Source organism: Emydura macquarii, unplaced genomic scaffold, assembly GCF_026122565.2.
Source record: "Emydura macquarii macquarii isolate MOO-44397 ecotype Brisbane River unplaced genomic scaffold, CSIRO-AGI_Emac_v2 contig_2473, whole genome shotgun sequence".
NCBI lineage: Eukaryota > Metazoa > Chordata > Testudines > Chelidae > Emydura > Emydura macquarii.
In genome coordinates, this window is record NW_027132610.1 from 24,184,689 (window position 1) to 24,205,506 (window position 20,818).

Here is a 20,818-nt window from a genome sequence, read left to right on the forward strand (position 1 = left end):
CATAGAACTTAGGGATTGTCCACACTTAAAATGCTACAGTAGCACAGCTGTACCACTGCAGCGCTTCAGTGTAGACACAATCTACACCAATGGGAAGGGTTCTCCCATAACTGTAAGTAATCCACCTCCCCAAGAGGCAGTAGCTAGGTTAATGGAAGAATTCTTCCTAGCACCGTCTACATGGTGACTCACTCAGGTCGGTTTAACTACATCACTCAGGGATATAGATTTTTCACCCCTGACCAACATAGTTAAAACAACACAATTTTCTAGTGTAGTCAGGTCATCTCAGCACAACAGCAAGATTACATGCGTAGACAGCATTGTTTTACAGGAGTTTCACTCATTCCTTTCACGGAGGATCCACTGGATTGTGAAATGTACGTCCTCTCAAAGGTTCTTCTTGTATAGTTCTGGAGGGGGGGTTTCCATGTTTTTCACTTCCCATTGAACAAGTATGGAACCTCACAACCTCACAAAAACTAAATACTTAGTTTCAAAAACCTGTTAAGGTTATTAAGTGACAATAAGTAATCTCTCACATTTAAAACCCAAACATTTAAAAGCAAGGAAATGAATAGCTAAGGACATCATAAAGGCCACTACACACATAATAAACATTTTTCTCATCAAGTATAAAGTAATACTTATTTCATCACAACACAGCATTAACTCTCCTACCAGGACTGTTGGAGATTTTATGTTAACTAAATATTTTCTTTTTAAAATAATATTGCTGAACAGTAACATTTATAAAATATCAGCAAGCTTATTTAAAAAAAGATTATTCAAACAAAACAGCAAATATACGAACTGCAGAGAAAAGCATCAGTAGTTAAGGTATACATTTATGTGAACCTATTGACCAATGTGGCATAATATGTATATATAATGTTTATGGTCCTGATCCAGCAAAAGCACTTAAGAACATGCTAACTCTAAGAATGTGATAAATACCATAAACATTAATGGGGCTACTAACATGTTTAAATGGTTTGCTGGATCAGGGCCTGTTTCTTTTCCTAAGTTTCTTGTGTAGAGTTTATATTTTGAGCTTACCAATGAAATAACAGTTATTTTGGGTCACCATTATGGTTGCTGTGTTGTGATGAAACACATGGGTTATATAAGAATAACATTCCGCTTTATTATGTGTGCAGTACAAGACATTCATTCCCGACTATTTGTTTGCTTGTGCTTAGTTGCCCCTGGCCCTTAGTTCCTTGGGTTTAGTATCAGTGTGACAGCTAACTAAATTGTTGTCAATTAGCAACCATAACTGATAGGGAGGTTTTTAAACAAAGTTTTGGTTTTGGAATTTCCTGGGGTCGGGGGGTGGAGTTAAGGGGGCAAGTGGGGATATAATTTTTTCCCCTTTTCCACAGACAAAGATAGAAAGTTTTGTTTCATTTTTTAAATAAGTGAGATTGTCAGGTCACAGATTATTAAACTGAAAAAAAACAAGCAGACCTGGCCATTCTAATCATTCCTGATGAAGCCAGTCTCACCCGTTGCACACTTAACAAGATACGTATGTTCACCCTGCAGCTGAGTAAATAACATGCATGCACAGCACAGCCTATCTTCACCCCAAATACTAGTAAGACACAGTAAGCAAATCACAGAAAATGAACTGTCTACCCAAGACCAAAATCCAGTTCTCTTGATACTATAGCCAATGCCAGAGCCAGGGGCCCATCCTGCCAACTCACCAAATCTCTCTGTGCCTTAATTACCCCATCAGACAAATGGTAATATGGTTTTGCACTTACACAGTGCTGCTTCAGCTGTAGCTGTCACTGATATTTTGGGCATTAGTATGCCAGTACCCTGCTCTACATGACTTTCTCATTGAGCTCAGACTCGGCAGCCTCCATGTCATACATGCCTGCCCGAGATAGCTTCATCCACAATTCTAACTGGAGGTCATGTTGATAGATAGATGGATGCGGAAACCATAAGGAAGGGCAGTGGCTGCAATTTATCCCTCAAATGAGGAGTTATGTTCAGCTTCCATTTCAGAGGTTCATAATGAAACCATCACCATTCCTAAGTGGCATTTTTTGTCTAGGGCACTTTCTATCATCCTCAGCTAGCCTAGATGATCCTAGCAAAACCATACTCTGAAGTGTCCTTAGCCTCTGTTTGCCAAAAAGTGGGAATGGGCAATAAGGGATGGATCATTTGATGATTACCTGTTCTGTTCATTCCCTCTGGCCCACTGTCAGAAGACAAAATATTGCACTAGATGGAGCATTGGTCTGACCCAGTATGGCTGTTCTTATAGTCTAGCCTATCTTTCTTATATAAACCTCATCACAGCAATCTATGCTTTGGTTACTTCCAGGACAGACTACTGTCATATTATGCATTCTATTATAGGCTACTATTGAAAACCACTTGGCTGTTCTAGCTAGTGCATGATGAAATGTGGCAGTCCGATGTGAGTAAATTATACCTGCGCTCTGTACCATTCACCACTGAAAACAATTCAAGATGTTGATGGATTGTCTATAAAGCCTTAAACAGACTGAGACACAGCTGTTTCCTAGAGCATTCCTTCCCTGTGCTTTGGCATGGCAGTCACAGTATACTCTTGCCATCTGTGGCTAGCACTGAACACCTGAATTTGATGGGATAAGATATTTTTGTTAGAGGGGGCTCTTTCTTCAGGAATACACTCCTTCTTGCACTCCATCCAAGCCAGAGTTTGGTGATCTTTAGGTCATACTACAAGATAAACTGTTCATTCGGACTCTTTAGTCAGAAGGGCATTCGGTAAGCAGAGGGGAGGGGTAGGAATCAGTCTGGTCTTGAGGTCCTATTGTATGGCCATTTGGTAATCTTGATTTTAACTATTCGAGTTAATAAAACATTCCATTATAAACTAAGTCCATCAATACTCTTACATGAAGAGCAAATACTTTCTAGTCACACCCATCTGAACTAACAAATAGAATGTGCTAAAACCCAGAAAAAGTTACAAGACATTAATTTTAAATGTCAGTTTTCAAAGAAGCTTTAAACAATCTTGGCTACTCAAAATACTTTTCAGCATAAACATAAGCCTTAACAAAATTTAAATTTCCATTCCACAGTTAAAAAGAAAAATGCTTTGCAAAACTAGTAATTTGTTAGTTAGACCTCGTCCATTTTTCCCTCAGATATATATTACTACAAAATTGAATTCAACTAATTGGAATGATCTTTATTTAAATAACTTGGCTTGAAAAGCTGTTAAAGCATGGAAAATGTTTCTTAAACCAGCACACAGGAACACTGAACTATAACAATGTGAGTCATATCACTGGATATTTAAAAAGAAGCATTCCAATATGCAAAATAGGACAAAAAACCTACAAAGAAAGCTACAGTACTGCCTGAAGGATATATTTAGCAATTATGTTTCAGCAAATGCCTTGTCTTCCTCTTGGAAGCTACCGACATGTAAATAATAAATTATAACAATACTAAATATTAAGGATGAAACCTTGAAAAATTTGTGGAAAAGACTTTCACACCTAGACAGGCTATGGAAACATGTCTGCAAAGTTCTGTGGAAGTCTCACACAAGAGCATAAAATTGGGTAAAGATTCTCTTGATCTTTATTCCCCAACCCCTTTTCTAAAAAAAATGATATAGAAAGAAATAAAAAGAAAATGTCTCACAGTAGTATAGATAAAAATCTCCTGTTAGAGCACTTGTGTAAAAGCAGCAGCAGAAATATTTGGGATGGGGGAAAGGGAAGAGATGGTCCACACGACAAGATAAAAGTTTATTTACCACACAAAATTTTTATTTCTGTAGTTGCCTGCATATTCCCTAGAACAAATCTGTTTCATTCCACAATAAACCATAGATCTGAGGTTGTTTTTCCAGCCTGAGGAGCAAGCATATATTCACCAGAACATGACCATGAATCAATTAAAGTAGGCAGCAAGATTAGCTGTGGAAGGGCAATTCTTGATACCTACTTGGTTAATGAGGAGCAGGACCTGTAACTACACTCATCTATCTAATCTGCTTCAAAGTGTTTCAGGGACCATTTCTCTGAGACATACACACTTTTTAAAAATCTATCAGCTCTAAATTGAAACCTCTTCTCGCAGATAGGCTTCAATTCTTAAGAGCTGAAACAAGACAGTTACAGTTTTCCTACTACTGTAGTTTGCTCTTCACTAAACCCAGTTGTGTTAATTTTAAAGTGACTAGAACCAAACTGATTATGATAGGCAGACTTTTGGAACTGCTGCTCCAAACAGCTGGAATAAGCTACCTTTTCCGTTTAAGTAGGCACCAACACTGTCTACTTTGAAGAAACTTTTGAACTTTCATCTTGAAAGAAACTGAAATAATAAGCCAAATTTAGTGTAAATAAGGACAGAATTTGGTCTTTGGACTGCAGAGTGTTTTCTGCTATTTTAAGGTTAATTGTCTTTCATATAATATTGTTGGTACAGTACTGAGCATGCAGCTACAAAATTGTATGACTGCTATTTCTCAAGACCCCTAGTGAAAATGAGATGCTTATTTCATAAGGTTATCCCAGTGAGCAACATTTTAAATATTAAATGTGTACTTCCTCACACACAGTGAGGAAAAGAAGGGAGGGGAACTCACATAATCTATGGATTTATTGCAGTGCCCTCTATTTGAGACTGCAGCTGAAGACAATTCAAACTGCAGATGATGCATAAGGTGGAAAACTGTTTATTTAATGGCATTTTCTTCGGAGAGTATATTACACCTGTGCTCCATAGTAGGCAGCAGCTTCCAGGGCAAGGTTTAAAAAAGCTGGTTTTAACTTATAAAAAGCACTAAATGATTTGGGTCCTGGATACCTTAAAGACTGCCTCTCTTTTTGTACGATACCCTGGCAGTGAAAAACAGCAAGATACTTAAACTTTTAAAAAAGGTTTTAAAAAGAGGATGCTTTCCTTAAGGATATTTTCAGTCTTCAACTTTGCCAAACAGGTGGAGGGAACAACTTGCAAAGTCCAAATCTGTTTGCCTTCCAGAGGGTAGGGGGGATAATTAAGGGTCCCTGACAGAATTTTGTCATTGACAATGATCCTATTTGTACCATGGACAAGCCCTTAGAGTGTGGATAGGTGGTTTGTATGCACGCGCACACACATCTAAATAAATTAAGAAACTAAGTTCTTAAAGATCAGATCCTGTCACTCTTACACATGTTGAATAGCAACATACTGTGAAAGTAATACCATTGAAATCAACCGAGTTACTCTTGGAGAAAAGTGTTGCTCAACATAAGTAAGTGGGGTGAAAAGAGACCTTCAATAAATAATGCTGCAACAGAAGTCTTAGTTGAGGAGCAATGCATAACTGATCAGTCTAGGGAGGTCTTCAAATGTAGTTTTCTTTCTTTTCATTAATTTCCAATTTCATTTTTCCTTGGTCAAGTAAACAAGCTTTTTGTATTTAATTCAGGAGAAGAGCTGAAATTTAGCAGCTTACTTTGAGCACTGCCAGTTTTAGAAATGACAAAATATAACTTACTGGGCCCCCTGACATCTCCCTCCCTGCTGGGCACAATCCTCTAGCCTCACCACCCTGCCACAGGGCAGAAATTCCAAGTTCCCCACCCCAGTCCAGTAGGCAGAGAACGGGCAGACATAGGGGGCTCTGCAAGCCGCACTTTAACTGTAAAAGAGCCACATCCGGCTCACGGGCCACAGTTTGGCCACCCCTGAAATATATGTTTATGAAAGGAGCAAGGTAGGCAGTCCTATTAATATACCCGTATTTGATAAATGCTATGATATACACAACATTAAAAAAATCCATTACTGAATGATTCCATCTGCAAAGAACCACTATGTGGCAGTTTTCACCAATGATCAGCTCTACCAAAACATCTAAAAATAAAGTCTTCCTAAACTAAAACAAAAATGATTTCTAGCAGAGGCTTTTGTATTCTAAACTAAGGAATCAATACATGCTGCAGAAATGTTTCAAGTAACTATGTAAACAATCACTTGAGAAAAACAACACAAAATAGTGTTAAACTATACCACCCCACAAACTTGAGCAATAAATGTAGTATACCTGTTTTGGTCTCTTTCAAATGTTTATTATTAGCTGTCAGAGAAACCCAATCCATTTAATTAAAACCTTAGCCTACAAACACACTCATTGAGTAAATGAATCTTAACAAATCTAATTGGAATGAAAGGGACTAGCTGAGTCAAAGAGCAGTTCCTTGGTGTTCTTTGCTCTGGCGGTTTCATGTAACCACTGATCACCAACCACTACAATAGCAAACATACAACACCCTTAAACTAAATGGGAGTTGTCTGTCTAAATATAGCTACTTTTAAATAATGCATCACAAGTTATAAAATAAAGTGCTAGTGAAGTATTTATTACCTTTCTTTTCTTTAACAAAGGCATATCTGTTTTAATTAGGTGGAGAGTTATTTATATTCTGGTTTGCATATTATCATTGTGAGTTGTAAATGACAGCAAGAATCCAGGCTTTCTGAACCTACACTACACAGCAGTTATATTTACCAGGGGATTTCTGTGTAAGATTTATTTGTACCCTAAACTGTTGCATGGAGTTATTCTATGCTGTTAAACAGCTGATGCTTTTCACCTAGTGGTGGCTGCACTATAATAGAAAATTAAGTGAAATCCATATTCTGTCATTGATCCTCAAACAGATCCTTATGGACAGCAACAGAAATTCTGCATAAAAAACCACGACCTGTTGTATAGACCCTAAACCTGCAGTGGGATCCATGATGGCCTGAACAAAGTCGTTTGGACCCTAAAAACTCTATATTTGCTGTGTAGCTCAATGTCCTTACTGACCACTACATCCATAGAAACGTTAGCTTCAATGGGGCACTGTGCAGGCACAGAGTTTCTCTGTGCATATCCAGTTGCAGGATCAGGGCCATAGTTTGTAAAGTGTTTTGAGAGTCTCCTGAGTAGGAAATTATTCAGCATTGGTTATCTGGAGACTCACAAGCATTCTTATCTCCCTTAGTTTTACGGGAAAGGCGTGTGAAGTCCATCAGAATGAGAAAGTAATGTACCCAATTCCCACCTGGGTAACTTCAGAGCAGCCAGAAAAGTTTCCTTTAGACATTAACGTTAACTTTTGACAGCTATTTTAAGTATTCACGCCTAACCGGGGGAATGGATAGACGTTTCCTTCCATGTTTCCAGCGTGGGTTTCAAACGGAAATCGTTTTTTCCTTCGTGGCACTCCTGCTTTCAAAGAGCAATCGTCCGCTTCAAAAACTTTTGCCTGAACGTGGCCGCAGGCGAGGAGCTGGCCACTGTGGCTAGCAAGCTCCCCCACGAGCGGGGACACTCTCACACTGGACCCTGGCGTTACCACAGCGCGGAGGCCGCTCAGCTGCGAGCCCGAGCGGCCCCGAGAGTGAATGGAGAAAACTCCAGGGCCGGGAGCTGCGGGAGAGGAGCTGGGCTGGCGGGACGGATGCTGCCCCTCTCTCTCTCTGCCCGGGACGCAGCGGGGAGGCTGCGGGCTTTGCAAGCGGCTTCTTCCCCCAGCCCGATCGCTCAGCCCCCTGCAGGCGGGGAGAGATGCGGACGCCGCAGCTGGGGGAGGCGGCAGCAGGCGCAGAGACTCAGGCACCGTCCCGGGACTCGGGATGCAGAAGCTGCTCCAGCCCCCTCTCCCCGAGCTCCCCGGGGGTGTCCCGGGCACCGTCCCCGCCCGGCTCTTACCTTGCTGCGGATCTGGCCCGAGGTGGACACTTTCCGGATGAGTTTCTGGGGGCCCTCGTGCTCCCCCTCGCTGTCCGAGGACTCGTCTCCCGCCGCCGCCGGCTGGGGCTGCTGCTGCGGCTGCTGGATCCCGGCGCCGCTCATCCCCGCCTCGGCCCCGGCCATCTTCCCGGACTCCTGTCGAGAGAGAGCACACGAGCTCGGCTCAGCCCGGGCTGCTGCCGCTCCCCCCTCCCCGGGCAGGGCGGGGCGGCGGCGGGGACCAAGCTGAGGAGGAGCCGCCGCCCGCAGTCAGCAGCGCTGGCCCAGGAGCGGCCCGCCCGCCCGGCCGCCATCTTCCGCCGCCTGCCCCCTGCGCTCCGCAGCCGAGGCAGGGACGCGCGCCCGGCTCCCGCCTGACGGCCGCTGCCCCCGGGAGAGCGGCGGGGACACGCTCCCCTTCTCCCCCTCCAGCGGGGCGGCATCCCGCTGCCCCGCCGGCGGCCATCCCCGGAGACTCCGAGCCCCCGGCGGCTCCCGCTGAGAGCCACAGGCGGGGACGGTCAGGCTGCAACCCAGGCTCGGGGCCGGGGCATCGTCCCCCTCGGACCGGGCCCCGCGCCTCCTGCTCGCTCCGCAGGGCCGCTGCGCCCTCCCTTTCCCCCCGCTCGCTGCCGGGCCTCCCCCTGGGTAACTTTCCGCGCAACTCGGCTGTACAAGGCACCTCTGGCTGAAGGGAAGGAGGCAGCGAAGGAGCCACGACGTGCCTGGCCGGATGCAAGTGTCCCCTCACCCTCCCTTGCCCCCAGCCAAGACACACCAAACGTGCCGTGACACCCGCCCCGGCACTAAGGCAAGGGCAGAAGCTTTAGGGTTCGCTGCTGGAGTCTCAGCTGCTTCTCATCGCCGCCACACTCTGACCACCTCTGTCTGGGACCGCTGGTAAGAATCTAGTCCAGTGGTTCCCAACCTTTTTCGCTCGAGGGCCACAGATACGATTTTTACAACCCTGAAGGGCCACCAGTCTCCGCCAGCAGCCCCCTCCTCGGGTGCAGAAAGAAAACCGCACGAGTCTTATAGCCCCGCGCGCTCCATCTGGGTCCCTAGGCAGTGGCTGGGCTCCCTTCTGCAGCCAGGGGGACAAGAGATCAGTACTTCCCTCCCTCTGGCTCCAGCAGGGACCCCAATGCTTATGGACCCAGGCAATGCGCTTTGCCATGCTTCCAGTTACAGCCAGGGAAAGGGGAGCGCTGATCTCCCATCCCTTTGGCTGCATTAAGGAGCCTGCACTGGTCTTGTAGCCCCATGGCAATGCACTCCACCTGGGTCCTTAGGCAGCATCTCCGTTCTGCGGCCACTGGGAAGGGAGTGGCAGGCCACTTTGGAAGAGTGGCCTGCAAGCCACAGGTTGGGAACCACTGATATAATCTGCTCCCCTAGATGTCAGCGGCTATGCTTTCATTGCATCACCAAACTTTTTAATCTGGATGTACAATCCTAGTGGAGACAAGGCACAGGTAGTTCTCAGTGTAGCTACTGGAGGTAGACCCTGGGTAGGAGGTATAGTGTTGACCTCAACTAGCTACACTGAGGTAAAAAACTACCTGTGCCTTGTCTCCACTAGGATTTACATCAAGATGGCTATCTCTAGATTTTAAAAAATACACCTTTATTGCAGTGAAGACAAAGTCAGTGACCTCATGGCAGTCGAATATGGCATGTCTAGATGAACACTGTCTATTTGAGGGCTTATCTATCTACATTAGAAAGTTTTGCTGCTTTAAAGCTGCAGAATCCCTCGAATGTTTACCAAAATAAAAGTGCTTTACACAGATATAACTTGGTCCGGCTCAAGAAGCAGAATTTATCCCAGCATAAAGCACCTTTATACTGGTGTAACTGCATACACATTAGAGCCTATAATGGTATAAACAAATAGGTCTAAAAACCACACAACCAACATAGTTATCCTAGTGTAATTTTCTAGTGTAGCATAGTCCTAAGGATTTATATTACCCATCACTGTAAAATTTGAGCACCTTCAATTTAATATAAATTAGTAATAGTGATGTCACCAGTGGACTTCATGGAGGGTTTTTTAAGGGTTTTTTCCCTCCCTTTTTGAGGTATAAAAACATTGCTTGGTAGTGGGTTATTAGAATGTAGAAAGCATTTAAAAATATGACACCTCTTTGCTGTGGATGGGAGAGACTTTTGTTGCATTGGTTCAGTTTAAAGTTTGAACCTTATCTTGTAAACTCTTTGGGGTGGAGACTTTTTTGTTCTTTGTTCAATGCCTAGCATAATGAGGTCGTGGCCCATAATTGAGGCTCCTAGGTACTGCCATAATACAAATAAATAATAGGACACTATTAATATATTTTGTTCCCCCCTCCCAAGTGCCTGAAACACTGCACAACTGCAAGGATAGGTCTCCAGTTATTTTCTCCTATTGTCTGTCCACCTTCCTAATGCCATGTTTCTGTTGTTTCCTTCACTTGCATTTTTTACTTGTCACTCTCTTTAGTTTCATGTCCTGCAGCTCAAACTTTTGTGTTTCATGTCCTGCAGCTCAAACCTTTGTGACACACTGCCAGTGTTTCAGCTGTGGGATTTTTTTTTTAAAAAAGATTCTTTGCGGTCTGTTGGTATATAATCAGTGTATAAGGATAAGTATTTTACATTTAACAAAAACACACAAATGTTTGTCAGTCTGTGTATTATCATAAGGCAAAGAAATATATATTTCATCCACAATTCCATTAATGTTTCTAGGAAGAAATCTGAGAAATCATTAATATGTTACAGAAACAAAATGGAAACCAAAGTTAAGGCCCCAGTCCTACAAACACTTATTCATGTGCTTAATTTCACACACTGTGAGGTGTCCCATTTCAATGGGACTCCTCAAAGTGTGTGAAATTAAGCACTGCATAAATCTTTGCAGGATCAGGGCCTTGATTCCATGTTGTTGTGTAAGGCTCTTATGTCAGATTCTGTCACCTTTGCTTATTTTAAATAGTGCCTTATTCTACTGTAAATATTTTAAAGGAATTAGCACGTTATTTTCTGTGTCATTCCTTGGAACAATTATCTTTAGAAGCCAAATCCTGCCATTAGCACCACACCACAGATATGATAACTAGCTGTGAATAGCACTTTTCATCATAGCTTAATTGCTTTCGATTGTTTCAAAGGGGTAGGTGTTAGTCTGTATACAGTAAAAACAACGAGAGTCCTGTAGCACTTTAAAGACTAACAAATTTAATTTCTGCAGGCATAAGCTTTTGTGGGCTGTAACCCACTTCGTCAGATGTAAGGAATAGAAATCAGATAGGAGGTATATATATACATTTCCAAGCAGCCTATCTTTGCTTACAGACAGCCCCCCAACTTGAAGCAAATACTCACCAGCAACCGTACACCATACAAGAAGACCAACCCAGGTACCTACCCCTGCAACAAACCTCGTTGCCAGCTCTGCCCACACATCAACTCTAGTGACACCATCATTGGTCCTAACCACATCAGCCACACCATAAGGGGCTCATTCACCTGCACATCTACTAATGTAATATATGCCATCATGTGCCAACAATGCCCCTCTGCCACATACATTGGCCAAATCGGACTGTCACTACACAAAAGAATAAATGGACACAAATCAGACATAAAAAATAACATCCATAAAGCAGTTGGAGAACACTTCAATCTCCCAGGACACTCTGTCACTGACTTGAAAGTTGCCATACTTCTACAAAAAAACTTCAAAAACAGACTTCAAAGAGAAACTGCTGAGCTAAAAATCATCTGCAAACTTGACACAATCAAACTGGGTCTGAATCAGGACTTGGAATGGTTCTCTCATTACAAGAAGTAATTGTCACTGTTCACACATTCTCACCTCCTAATCAATGGTTGTGAATAGGCCTCAACTACTCTAACTGAATGGACTTTGCTTTTATCTACCTTCCCCATTGTTGTTACCTATCCTTGGATATATATATATATATATATATATATATATATATATACACACACACACACACACACCTCCTCTCTGATTTCTATTCCTTACATCTGACGAAGTGGGTTACAGCCCACAAAAGCTTATGCCTGCAGAAATTAAATTTGTTAGTCTTTAAAGTGCTACAGGACTCTCGTTTTTGCTTTTGATTGTGGGTAACAAAAGACTCTAAAGGATGAATATGCCCATGTTTCATTCTTCTCCAAAGTGGAACATATGTGGATCTCCTTTTCTATAAACCAATGATAATGAGGCTGTCTAAACTATCACTTTTGTCACTATAACTTATGCTGCTCATGGGTATGAAAAAACACACCCCATAGTGACATAAGTTACACCAACAGAAGCATTGGTGTGGACAGTGCTATGTCGGCAATAGAGCTTCTCCCACCGACAAAACTAGCGCCACTTGTTCAGGGTGGTTTAATTATGTTGACAGGAGAACACTCTACTTTCGGCATAGAACGGCTACCCGAAAGATCTTACAGCAGCGCAGCTGCATTGGTACAGCTGTAAGATCTCGAGCGTAGACATAGCCTGAGATGACAAACTGCAACAGACCCAGACTCATTACAAATAATTGAGGAATATCCTTTAGGAATGTGTATTGAAATTGAATATGTGTGTGTTTGGTTAATATTCAGATACATACATGTGACCTTCCATGCAACTATTATCCTGATCATATAAACATTTGCTACTACATTAGTGCTTACTACTGTGAATAGTCTAATTTAAGTCAATGGAATGTCTCACAGTAGGAAGCACTTCATTGAAGTTATTGGGACAACGCACGTGAGTAAGGTGAATAGGCTTTGCTCCCATATTTGCGAGCATGAGGCTTGATCTTGCAAATATTTGTGTATGTGAATATTATTATTTGTATTATAGGTTTGGGGCCTCATTGTGCTCAGTGCTGTACAAAACCAAAAATAGATGACATATCTTGCTACAAAGAGTTTACAAGAGGACTTCTGCTCCCATGTGGTGCACCACTGCAAGATAAGTGCCTAAACAGGAACAAAACCTGACCAGAAAAAAGGCACATTAAGATATCAAACCTGACACATGGTTGCATGTTACCTAAGTATACAGCTTTGAGGTTGTATGTTCTAACTCAGTGGGACTGCACAGTAACTCACCTGCATAAGTGTTTATAGGAGTAGGCCCTAGATTTTTTTTCTAAAGTAGCATTTAGTTGCATTTAATTTAGGCTCTGACCCTGTAAACACTTAGGTGCTGAAAGTTAAGAATATGTGTAAGTGTTTCCAGGATCAAGACCTCACACTGGAATTTTGACATTTTTAAATCGATAGCATCAGTATCTTCCAGATCAATATACTAATCTTTTTTTTTTCCAAACCAGTTTCACTTTTTGGAGAGTCGGTGATTTATTTAAAAATACATCTTGAATTTAATAATGTAGCAATTGGTTTAAAATATTTTACCATATTAAAGTTACAATATTAGACAGATTTTTTTAAGTTAAAAAACCCACTTCTGTCACATCTTAAACCTGTGATTAGTGGACTCTAGACCATGTGCAAGAGGACTACGGATTTAATTAGACTGCTGACAGCTTCTTGCAGCCAGCCAAATGCAGTTATACATCTAGAAACAAGGAATGCACTCCATACCTACAGAATGGAGACTGCACTCTGGAAAGTGGGGACTCTGAAAAGGATTTAGGGGTCATACTGGACAAGCAACTGAACATGAGTGCCCAGTGTGACATTGTGGCAAAAATGGCTAATGCAAGTGTTGTGTATATATAAACAACGGAGTAGTGAGAAGGAGCAGGAAGGTGTTAGCTCTGTGTATGTGATTGGTGAGACTGATACAGGAATATTGCATCCAGTTCCAATATCCACATTTTAAAGGATGTTGAAAAATGAGAAAGGGGCAGAAAAAGATGTGGGAATGGAGAAAATACCTTACAAGGAGAGACTTAAGGAGCTCGACCTGCTGAGCATATCAAAAAGAAGATTTGGAGATGATTCGATTACAGTGTGTAAGTACTTTCATGGGGAGAAAATATCCAAGGGGTCTTTAACCCATTAGAGCAGTGTTTCTCAATTGGTGTTCCGCGGAACCCTGGGGTTCCGTGGAAACACTATTAGGGATCCGTGAGAAAGTGACATTGCGCCACCGAGAGCAGCTGTTCTCCGCGCCGCCGAAAAAGGGAAGATGTCCCAGATTTTTCAGTGGAGGGTATCGAGTATGAGTGTAATTTCCCCGCAGAGCCTAAAGGGTTCCGCGGGGAAATTTAATTGAGAAATGCTGACCTAGTTGTTTGTATATAATTTGCTTATTTTGACATTTTTTTTGGCCCTATATGTAAAAATACTGTTAAGAGTTTGGGGGGTTCTGCAATTATTTATCGAGTTCAAAAGGGTTCCGTGGCCAAATTTAATTGAGAAACACTGCATTAGAGAAAGGCGTAACAAGAACCAATGGCTGGTAGCTGAAGCCATACAAATTCAAATTAGAAATAAGGATCATATTTTTAACAGTGAGGGTGATTAACCAATGGAAAAAGCTACTAAGAGAAGTGGTGGATTCTCTATCTCTCAATGTCTTGAAATCAAGACTTGATGCCTTTCTGGAAATTATGCTTTAGCCAAACACAAGTTATTGGGCTCAATGCAGAGTAAACTGGTGACATTTAATGGCCTGTGAAATACAGGCGATCCAATTAGATGATCTAATGGTCCCTCCTGGCCTTAAAATGCTATGAGTTTATGAAACCCCAACTAATTGGATGAAGTGCAGGAGGACTAGGAGAACAGCCAGTGTGCAGGAATGCAGTGCAGCTCCCCAGTGGCTGCCATACCACTCTGTGAGCTTGAGCAATAGTCCTAGATGCTCCTTGTACTGTGTAATAGTTACTAGATGTGTTTAAATATGGATCTCATGACTCACCTGAAGGCTGTCCCCATTGCCTTCCTTCACTCTCCAGAGCCAATGCATGACTCTGCCCTAGCAGCTACAGGACGTCAGTTGTCAGCAGGGCCATGGCCCGCCACAAAAGACAGATTTTTTTCTCTCCTAATGCAAATATCAGCTTTACAAAATGTGAATGCTGGGGAATGGTGTGGAAAAAGCTACACTGCTGGGGGTGTTTTGTGCTTATCGTAGTAGCAGCAGTCTAGATCTGTCCAAATTACAGGATATGGCCCATAATTACAGATAATTCATAATAAGGTTTCTTCAGAGATTTTAATGGAAGTTTGTGTAATTATATGCTTTATATGCTGCAATAAGTTATGTTTGCAGAGTGCTTTGAAGGTGAAGAAAGTTGTATAAGCGCTAAATGTTAATCACCCTGAACTGTTCATTTATATGAATGTAAAAAATTCTTATTGTAGAAGTACATATTGTGCCTGTACAGAGTCAATGTATAAAATGTCAATGTTTCTACTGGTTCTACTTTAGAAAGGCACTAATCTACATAATCAGGGCCACAGTCCTCATACAGACAAAACTGCCAATGATAGTTGCCTCATTTGAGGATGACAGTTTCTTCTTGCAAAACTACTACAATTATACCTTTGTTATTAATTTAAATTATAAGATAAACTGATTTAAGTCAGATTTGGTATAAGAAATTCTCAAGTTGCGATATATACATCATGTTATAGCCAACCGTGAATTTGACCATTAGAATGAATAACACTGACTTTGCTGTGAGTTGAATCGGGTTCATGGTGCATGGTGAAACATTTATATGTACTTACATATACAGCTATTATATATATATATATATAAGATATATATATATAATTAATAGCTGTATATGTAAGTACATATAAATGTATATATATAATTAGAAGTGTTTTATTCTTATTTTCTGTTTAACCTATATTGACATTTCATACTATTTGTAATAGTCGTAAACACTTTAATCAGAACTAAAGCAGATGAAGATTGGTGGAGAGAATAAAGTAAAATGTGAACATTTCAGTGCAGATCCTCAAGTGGTGAAATCTAGCATAGTGCCATTGAAGTCAATGGAGTTATGACCGTTTTCACCAGCTGAAGTTCAGCTTCTTCATATTTAAGGAACAACAAAGGGCTGGGCAAATCACCTTAATTGTTTTTAAACACAGAGATTTTAGCTGTACAACTTTGAATATTGTCAATAGGAGCAGCATGACAAAACCCCATCTACAATAAGAGTGTTAGATATTATAATTTTCTCTGGGAGAAAATATGATTTGATCACAGAAACATGAGAAAAGAACTTCAGCTCTCATGTTGATTCTCGTGATTTTGGGCAAGTAACCTCACCTTTCTGGCTCAGTTTTCCATCTGTAAAGTGAGGATAATACTTATTTACCTCACAGGCTGTTCTGAGAGGAGCTGGTCAAATAAAGCTATTAGATTAATAAAGCATTGTTCATCTTATTATTTAATAAGTATTATTAAACCATTTCTAACTGTGAAGATTACTGTTTGTATATAAGTGCTAAGTACAATTGTTTAACTGGACTTCGTATCTGGAGAAAATTAATTTCAGCTCAGGTGATTATGTGCTGCCTGTCTGAATTCTGTTATTCTGTCTGTCTATTATTCTCCACACGACCTCCTTAATAATAAAAAAAACACAAAGCAAAATATAACCATACACCTATATGCTGCTGTGGAACAGAATGGCTACAGAATTTTTACCACAGTCGTGGCTGAGGTGGCTTCCTAAAGTACAGGCTACACAAGCACTTCAGTATACTTCTAGATGAAGAGGAATGGAATACTATGAAAAAGGCAGTATGAGCCAAGACAAAGGCAGTATTTTGAAAAGTAGCAGCTCTTATGTCACATGAGAATGAACATCTGACAGAAGAGCAAATCTACACATCATAGGTGGCCAGCATTAAGTCAATGTTTGATTCTAGATTCCTTAGTTTTACCAACCATGTGTAACACACGTTTGTGTATATTTCTAATTTAAGTATGCATAAATTGGCTGATCCTTCAAGCTTAACACAAACAAAATAATTGAATCTCTGTATGAGGACTGCAGGACTGGGCATCATATTCTTGTGTGTTACTTCTACATATTTGAAATTAGTAAAGGCTTGATCAAGCTCTGGCTGAAGTCAGTGGGAGTTTTTCCATTGTAAAAGTGCACCTTAAATACAGAAAATAATTGCACTGAAGTTAGAAATTTTACACATGAACAGCCCTGATTTTAGAAGCAGGTGAACTTGTATTTTCCATTCCACATACATTTTTGGTAGTTCACAGAGAAACATAGGAATAGCCATTCCATGTAACTGCAGACAACTGGAATGGGTAATTAATATATACAAATCTGGAAACGGCAAAAAAATGAAGTAGCTTCCGCTAGAATGTTTGTCCTTCTCTATGGTTTTTTCAGGGTCTGTGCACTTTCTAATTTTCCATGCTGCAATTTCCTCTGTGAATTTTTTTTTTTAAATAGAAAGCCAGATATAGATCATTGATGCAATAATAGTGATGTGGCTCTTATTGAAAAGATGTAACCACAGACTGGCTAAGTTTAAAAAAACCACCTGTGTTCTAATAGGTTACAGTTTTGCTAAAAGCATCACTAAAGTAGGTAACTTTAAAACTATGCATTCATTTGTTTGCTCTTATAATGCAGCAATTAAATGTTAAAGACAGGTATAAGGGCAAATCTTGCCCATAACGAAAGGGGTAACAGAGCAGTTTTGTTCCTTGTTTATTCAAGTCACTGTTCTGTCAGAAGGTAACGTGTCTGAATCCTTCAGCCAGACCGCTAGGATTTCCAACCTGTGTGACTGAATTTGCTTTGTATCCTGAGTTTCAGCTAAGTTTTAGATGGTGGCCTTCGATGTAAATATTATAGTTTAATAAAATAACATATTAAATGGGAACCAGTTTCTCCGTTTTCCTCCCACGATGGCTAATATCTTAAGAAGGCAAAAATAAGAGATTTCCTTTCACGTTTGCTTGATTGTTTCAGTGTCGGCTACATGTTATTGAAAAATGCGTGCAGTTGTTTTCGCTATCAAAGCAGCTTCTCAAGTAGAATTTGGGGAATCTGTGTAGGGAATGTTTGGAGGGCACTGAACTTTCAAACAATACAAACAAACGGACAAAAATATCCAGGGGTTAAAGGCAAAGCACTCTAGAGCAACAGAACAAAGGTAAGGCTGACGAATCTTAACTGTTTAGAATTAAATTTAATTCACTATGGGTTTCTTCAGAGAGATACAGGGTAAGACTACTTCACTCTTGAAAATGCAAATGCAGAAACAACCAGCCGAAAAATATCCTTATCCTGGACCATCTGTACAAAACCGACAACAAAACAAAGTGAAATTTGCACGGGCGGTGGAGACGCAAGCAGGGGCAAGGAGAGCACCTGAGTGACACTTCAACTTGGAAAGAAATCACACAGCCCTTCAGGCACAAACTCACCCGCAGCTGCAGCATAGCCTTGCATTTCGTCCATTTCAAATGCAGTGTCAGGTCAATGTGTCAGAGAGAACACAGACTTCAAAGCCTGAGAGCGTATTAAAGCCCACAAGTGATTGAGCCCCAGCCTATTTTTATCCTTCGCTGCACGTTGTGTGCGTGTTTTTGCACAATACAGAAAGGCTCAGCAAGGGAAGCTGGTAACATTTTAAAGGGGAAATGGATCTAAACGAGAGGTTGTGGCTGCGGCATGATTTCCTTTGATTGGAAGGGGAGACTAGGATTTGCCTAGACAAGCCCTCGTTCAACAGCTTTCCTCCCTGCAAGTTTGTGTAATATCCTCATTTCATGGGTAACCACATACATTTGCCGTCAGCAAGGAAAGGCCATTCCTCCCTGAATGTTTTGCTGAGAGAATAGTTCAACCAACTCCATCAACCGGACTATTTCGATCTTACCCCCTTAGAGGAACGAGCTTCCTTTGAAGTAGATTGAGACTCAGATTGTTTCCAGGACATAACCCCCCGTATCAGAAGACTCGCTCTCTGTCCCCCCCCCCCCCGTCTTTCTCTGGATAAAAAGACTGCTTATACTGTATTTTAATAATCCTCTCTCGTTCCCCCGCCAACAAAGTTGTACGCCTAGGTTGCCGAGCTGAGCAGGATTGCCACCAAACCAATGAAACTAAAAAGGCAAAAGAAGTCCACTGCCCACGGAAGGCAAGACCAAGAGCAACCCGACAGACCTTTAGGGGCACTAATAATAGCAGAGAGAGAAAAAGAGAGCCGGGACGAGCCCTAGTGAGTGGGAAGAAGTGAAGGGGAAACGGTCAAGGAGGAAAGATGACAACACCAGCCCTTGGCTAAACAATAGCGGCAGGCAGACGGGCAGGCGAGTGGGAAATGCCGGTGCAGTGCAGAGCGTGCATGTACCTACCAGTTCCTCCCATGCAGGGCTGCGGGTGCTATAGGAAGGGTACCCATGCTGCTCCATCACCCCCCACAGCACGGCTCTCCCTCGGAGGAAAACCAGGCTGGGGAGATCCGCCGGCTGCTGCTGCTGCTGCTTCTCCGGCTGCTGCGTTTGTAGCAATTAACCAGCTTCGCTGTTCTCTCTTCCCCCTCTGCGCCGCGCTCCCTTCTCCCTCCCGCCCCCCCTCTTTTTTAACCCGTTTCTTTTCACTCAGCCTCCTCCCACCCCACCCCACCCCACCCCACCACCCGCCTCCTGTGTCGCTCCCGCGGGCCCGGAGCGCAGATCCCTCTCTCCAGGGATCCGAGCTGCAGCAGCTGCCTCGCAGCCCACATGACCCTCCTGTCATCCCATATATGGAGTTGAACCAATAGCCGCAGCTTTTGCCGTCACTGCCGCCTCAGGATCGCAGCCAGCGGGAGCCGGAGCGAGCGGCTCCCTCTTGCCCCCCGCTAGGGCTCCGGGTGCACCAAGCCCCCCTCCCTTCCTCCCTCCCTTCCTTCTAGGCTCCCCCGGGAAAGGTGTTGGCCGCGCAGCGCCGAGAGTTTGACTGCGGAGAACGGGCTCCAATGCAAAGCGCGGCTCAGTTCTGCTACGCTGGTTCCTGGTGACCTAAATACATCGCCTCGTTTCCAGCGTGAAGCCTAAGGTCTTGCCCCCTTGAAGTCAAGGGGGGGTTCGGCTCCTGACTTGAGGAGCGCTGGGATCCGTCCCTCAGCCCGTGCCCCGGTGGCTGGCAAATTCCCGGTGGCGATTCCCCAGCCCGGCTCCGCATGACACGGTCCCTGCTACTGCTGCCGCCGCTGGCTGTCACACGCGCGGCCCTGCACTAGGTGATCAGGCAGCAGGGGATTGATTACACGCAACAGAAACCGGTTTAAGAATCGTCCGGGCTGTACCCATTCCTCAGTGTGGGCACCGTGCGACCGCTCCAGCCGCCTGCTCCTGCCGGGTTGTTTCCTTCGGGAGGATGCCCACCCCGTATAGACCAGAGCGCCCCGGGTTTGCTGGGTTTGTCCATTTTACATCCTGGAAAGGATCGCTCCTTCCCCCCCCCCCCCTCCCCCCAACGCTGCCTGGTCGACCTAAAGGTGAAGCGTGTTTCCGGAGCGGATTCACAATCAGTCCACACACATCCCGGCCGGGGCAGTCATGCCCGGTTTAACACAAGCAAGTCAGATCGGTTGGTGCCTGCGTCGAAAAGTATCTGTGGAGGAAAGAGCAAAGCTTCCAAATGCTCACAAGACACAGCTCCTGTCTCAGGTACTTTTCACCGCGGGGTCTTTGCTCCAGGGGATGGACTCCACCTTAAGATCCTAGGGGGGGGGAAGATCTTTGTCTTTACGTCTCTAACCTCCCTCTCCGATAGTTTGGGAGCCAGTGGTCCACCTTTAGTGACTCCCTGGCACACACCAAAGGTCTCCTGCAGAACGAGGTGTGGCTGGATTGATTTCAAAAGAGTCCCATGGGTGTGTGCATTTCATTTCCTGGGACCAACGTTTCTTGTGGCGACTGGTAGGATTTCTTTGCTCTCCATCAAGCCTTTTATTAACACGCACTGTGTATACTTTAGATTTCTCAGTTTATTAGTTACCGGAACACAGCCAATGTATTAAAACTGCTTCAAGTAGATATTGTACCTCTTATGAGCCTCAGCACGTGTGCTTTTTTTTTTTTTTCCCGCCTCTGAC

At 42.9% G+C, this 20,818-nt stretch overlaps 1 protein-coding gene across 2 annotated transcripts in view; it reads right to left on the reverse strand.

The window, feature by feature from the left end:
* The window catches only part of DGKH (diacylglycerol kinase eta), a 222,269-nt gene extending 203,005 nt beyond the window's left edge, over positions 1 to 19,264 (reverse strand). For both annotated transcript variants that reach the window (XM_067563173.1, XM_067563172.1), the window contains exons 1-2: positions 19,092 to 19,264; positions 7,727 to 7,903 (exon numbers count right to left, since the gene is read on the reverse strand). In XM_067563173.1, coding sequence (XP_067419274.1) covers positions 7,727 to 7,903; positions 19,092 to 19,148 — 234 coding nt within the window. In that variant the 5' untranslated portion in view covers positions 19,149 to 19,264. The remainder of the gene's footprint in view (positions 1 to 7,726; positions 7,904 to 19,091) is intronic.
* Positions 19,265 to 20,818: the final 1,554 nt, after the last annotated feature.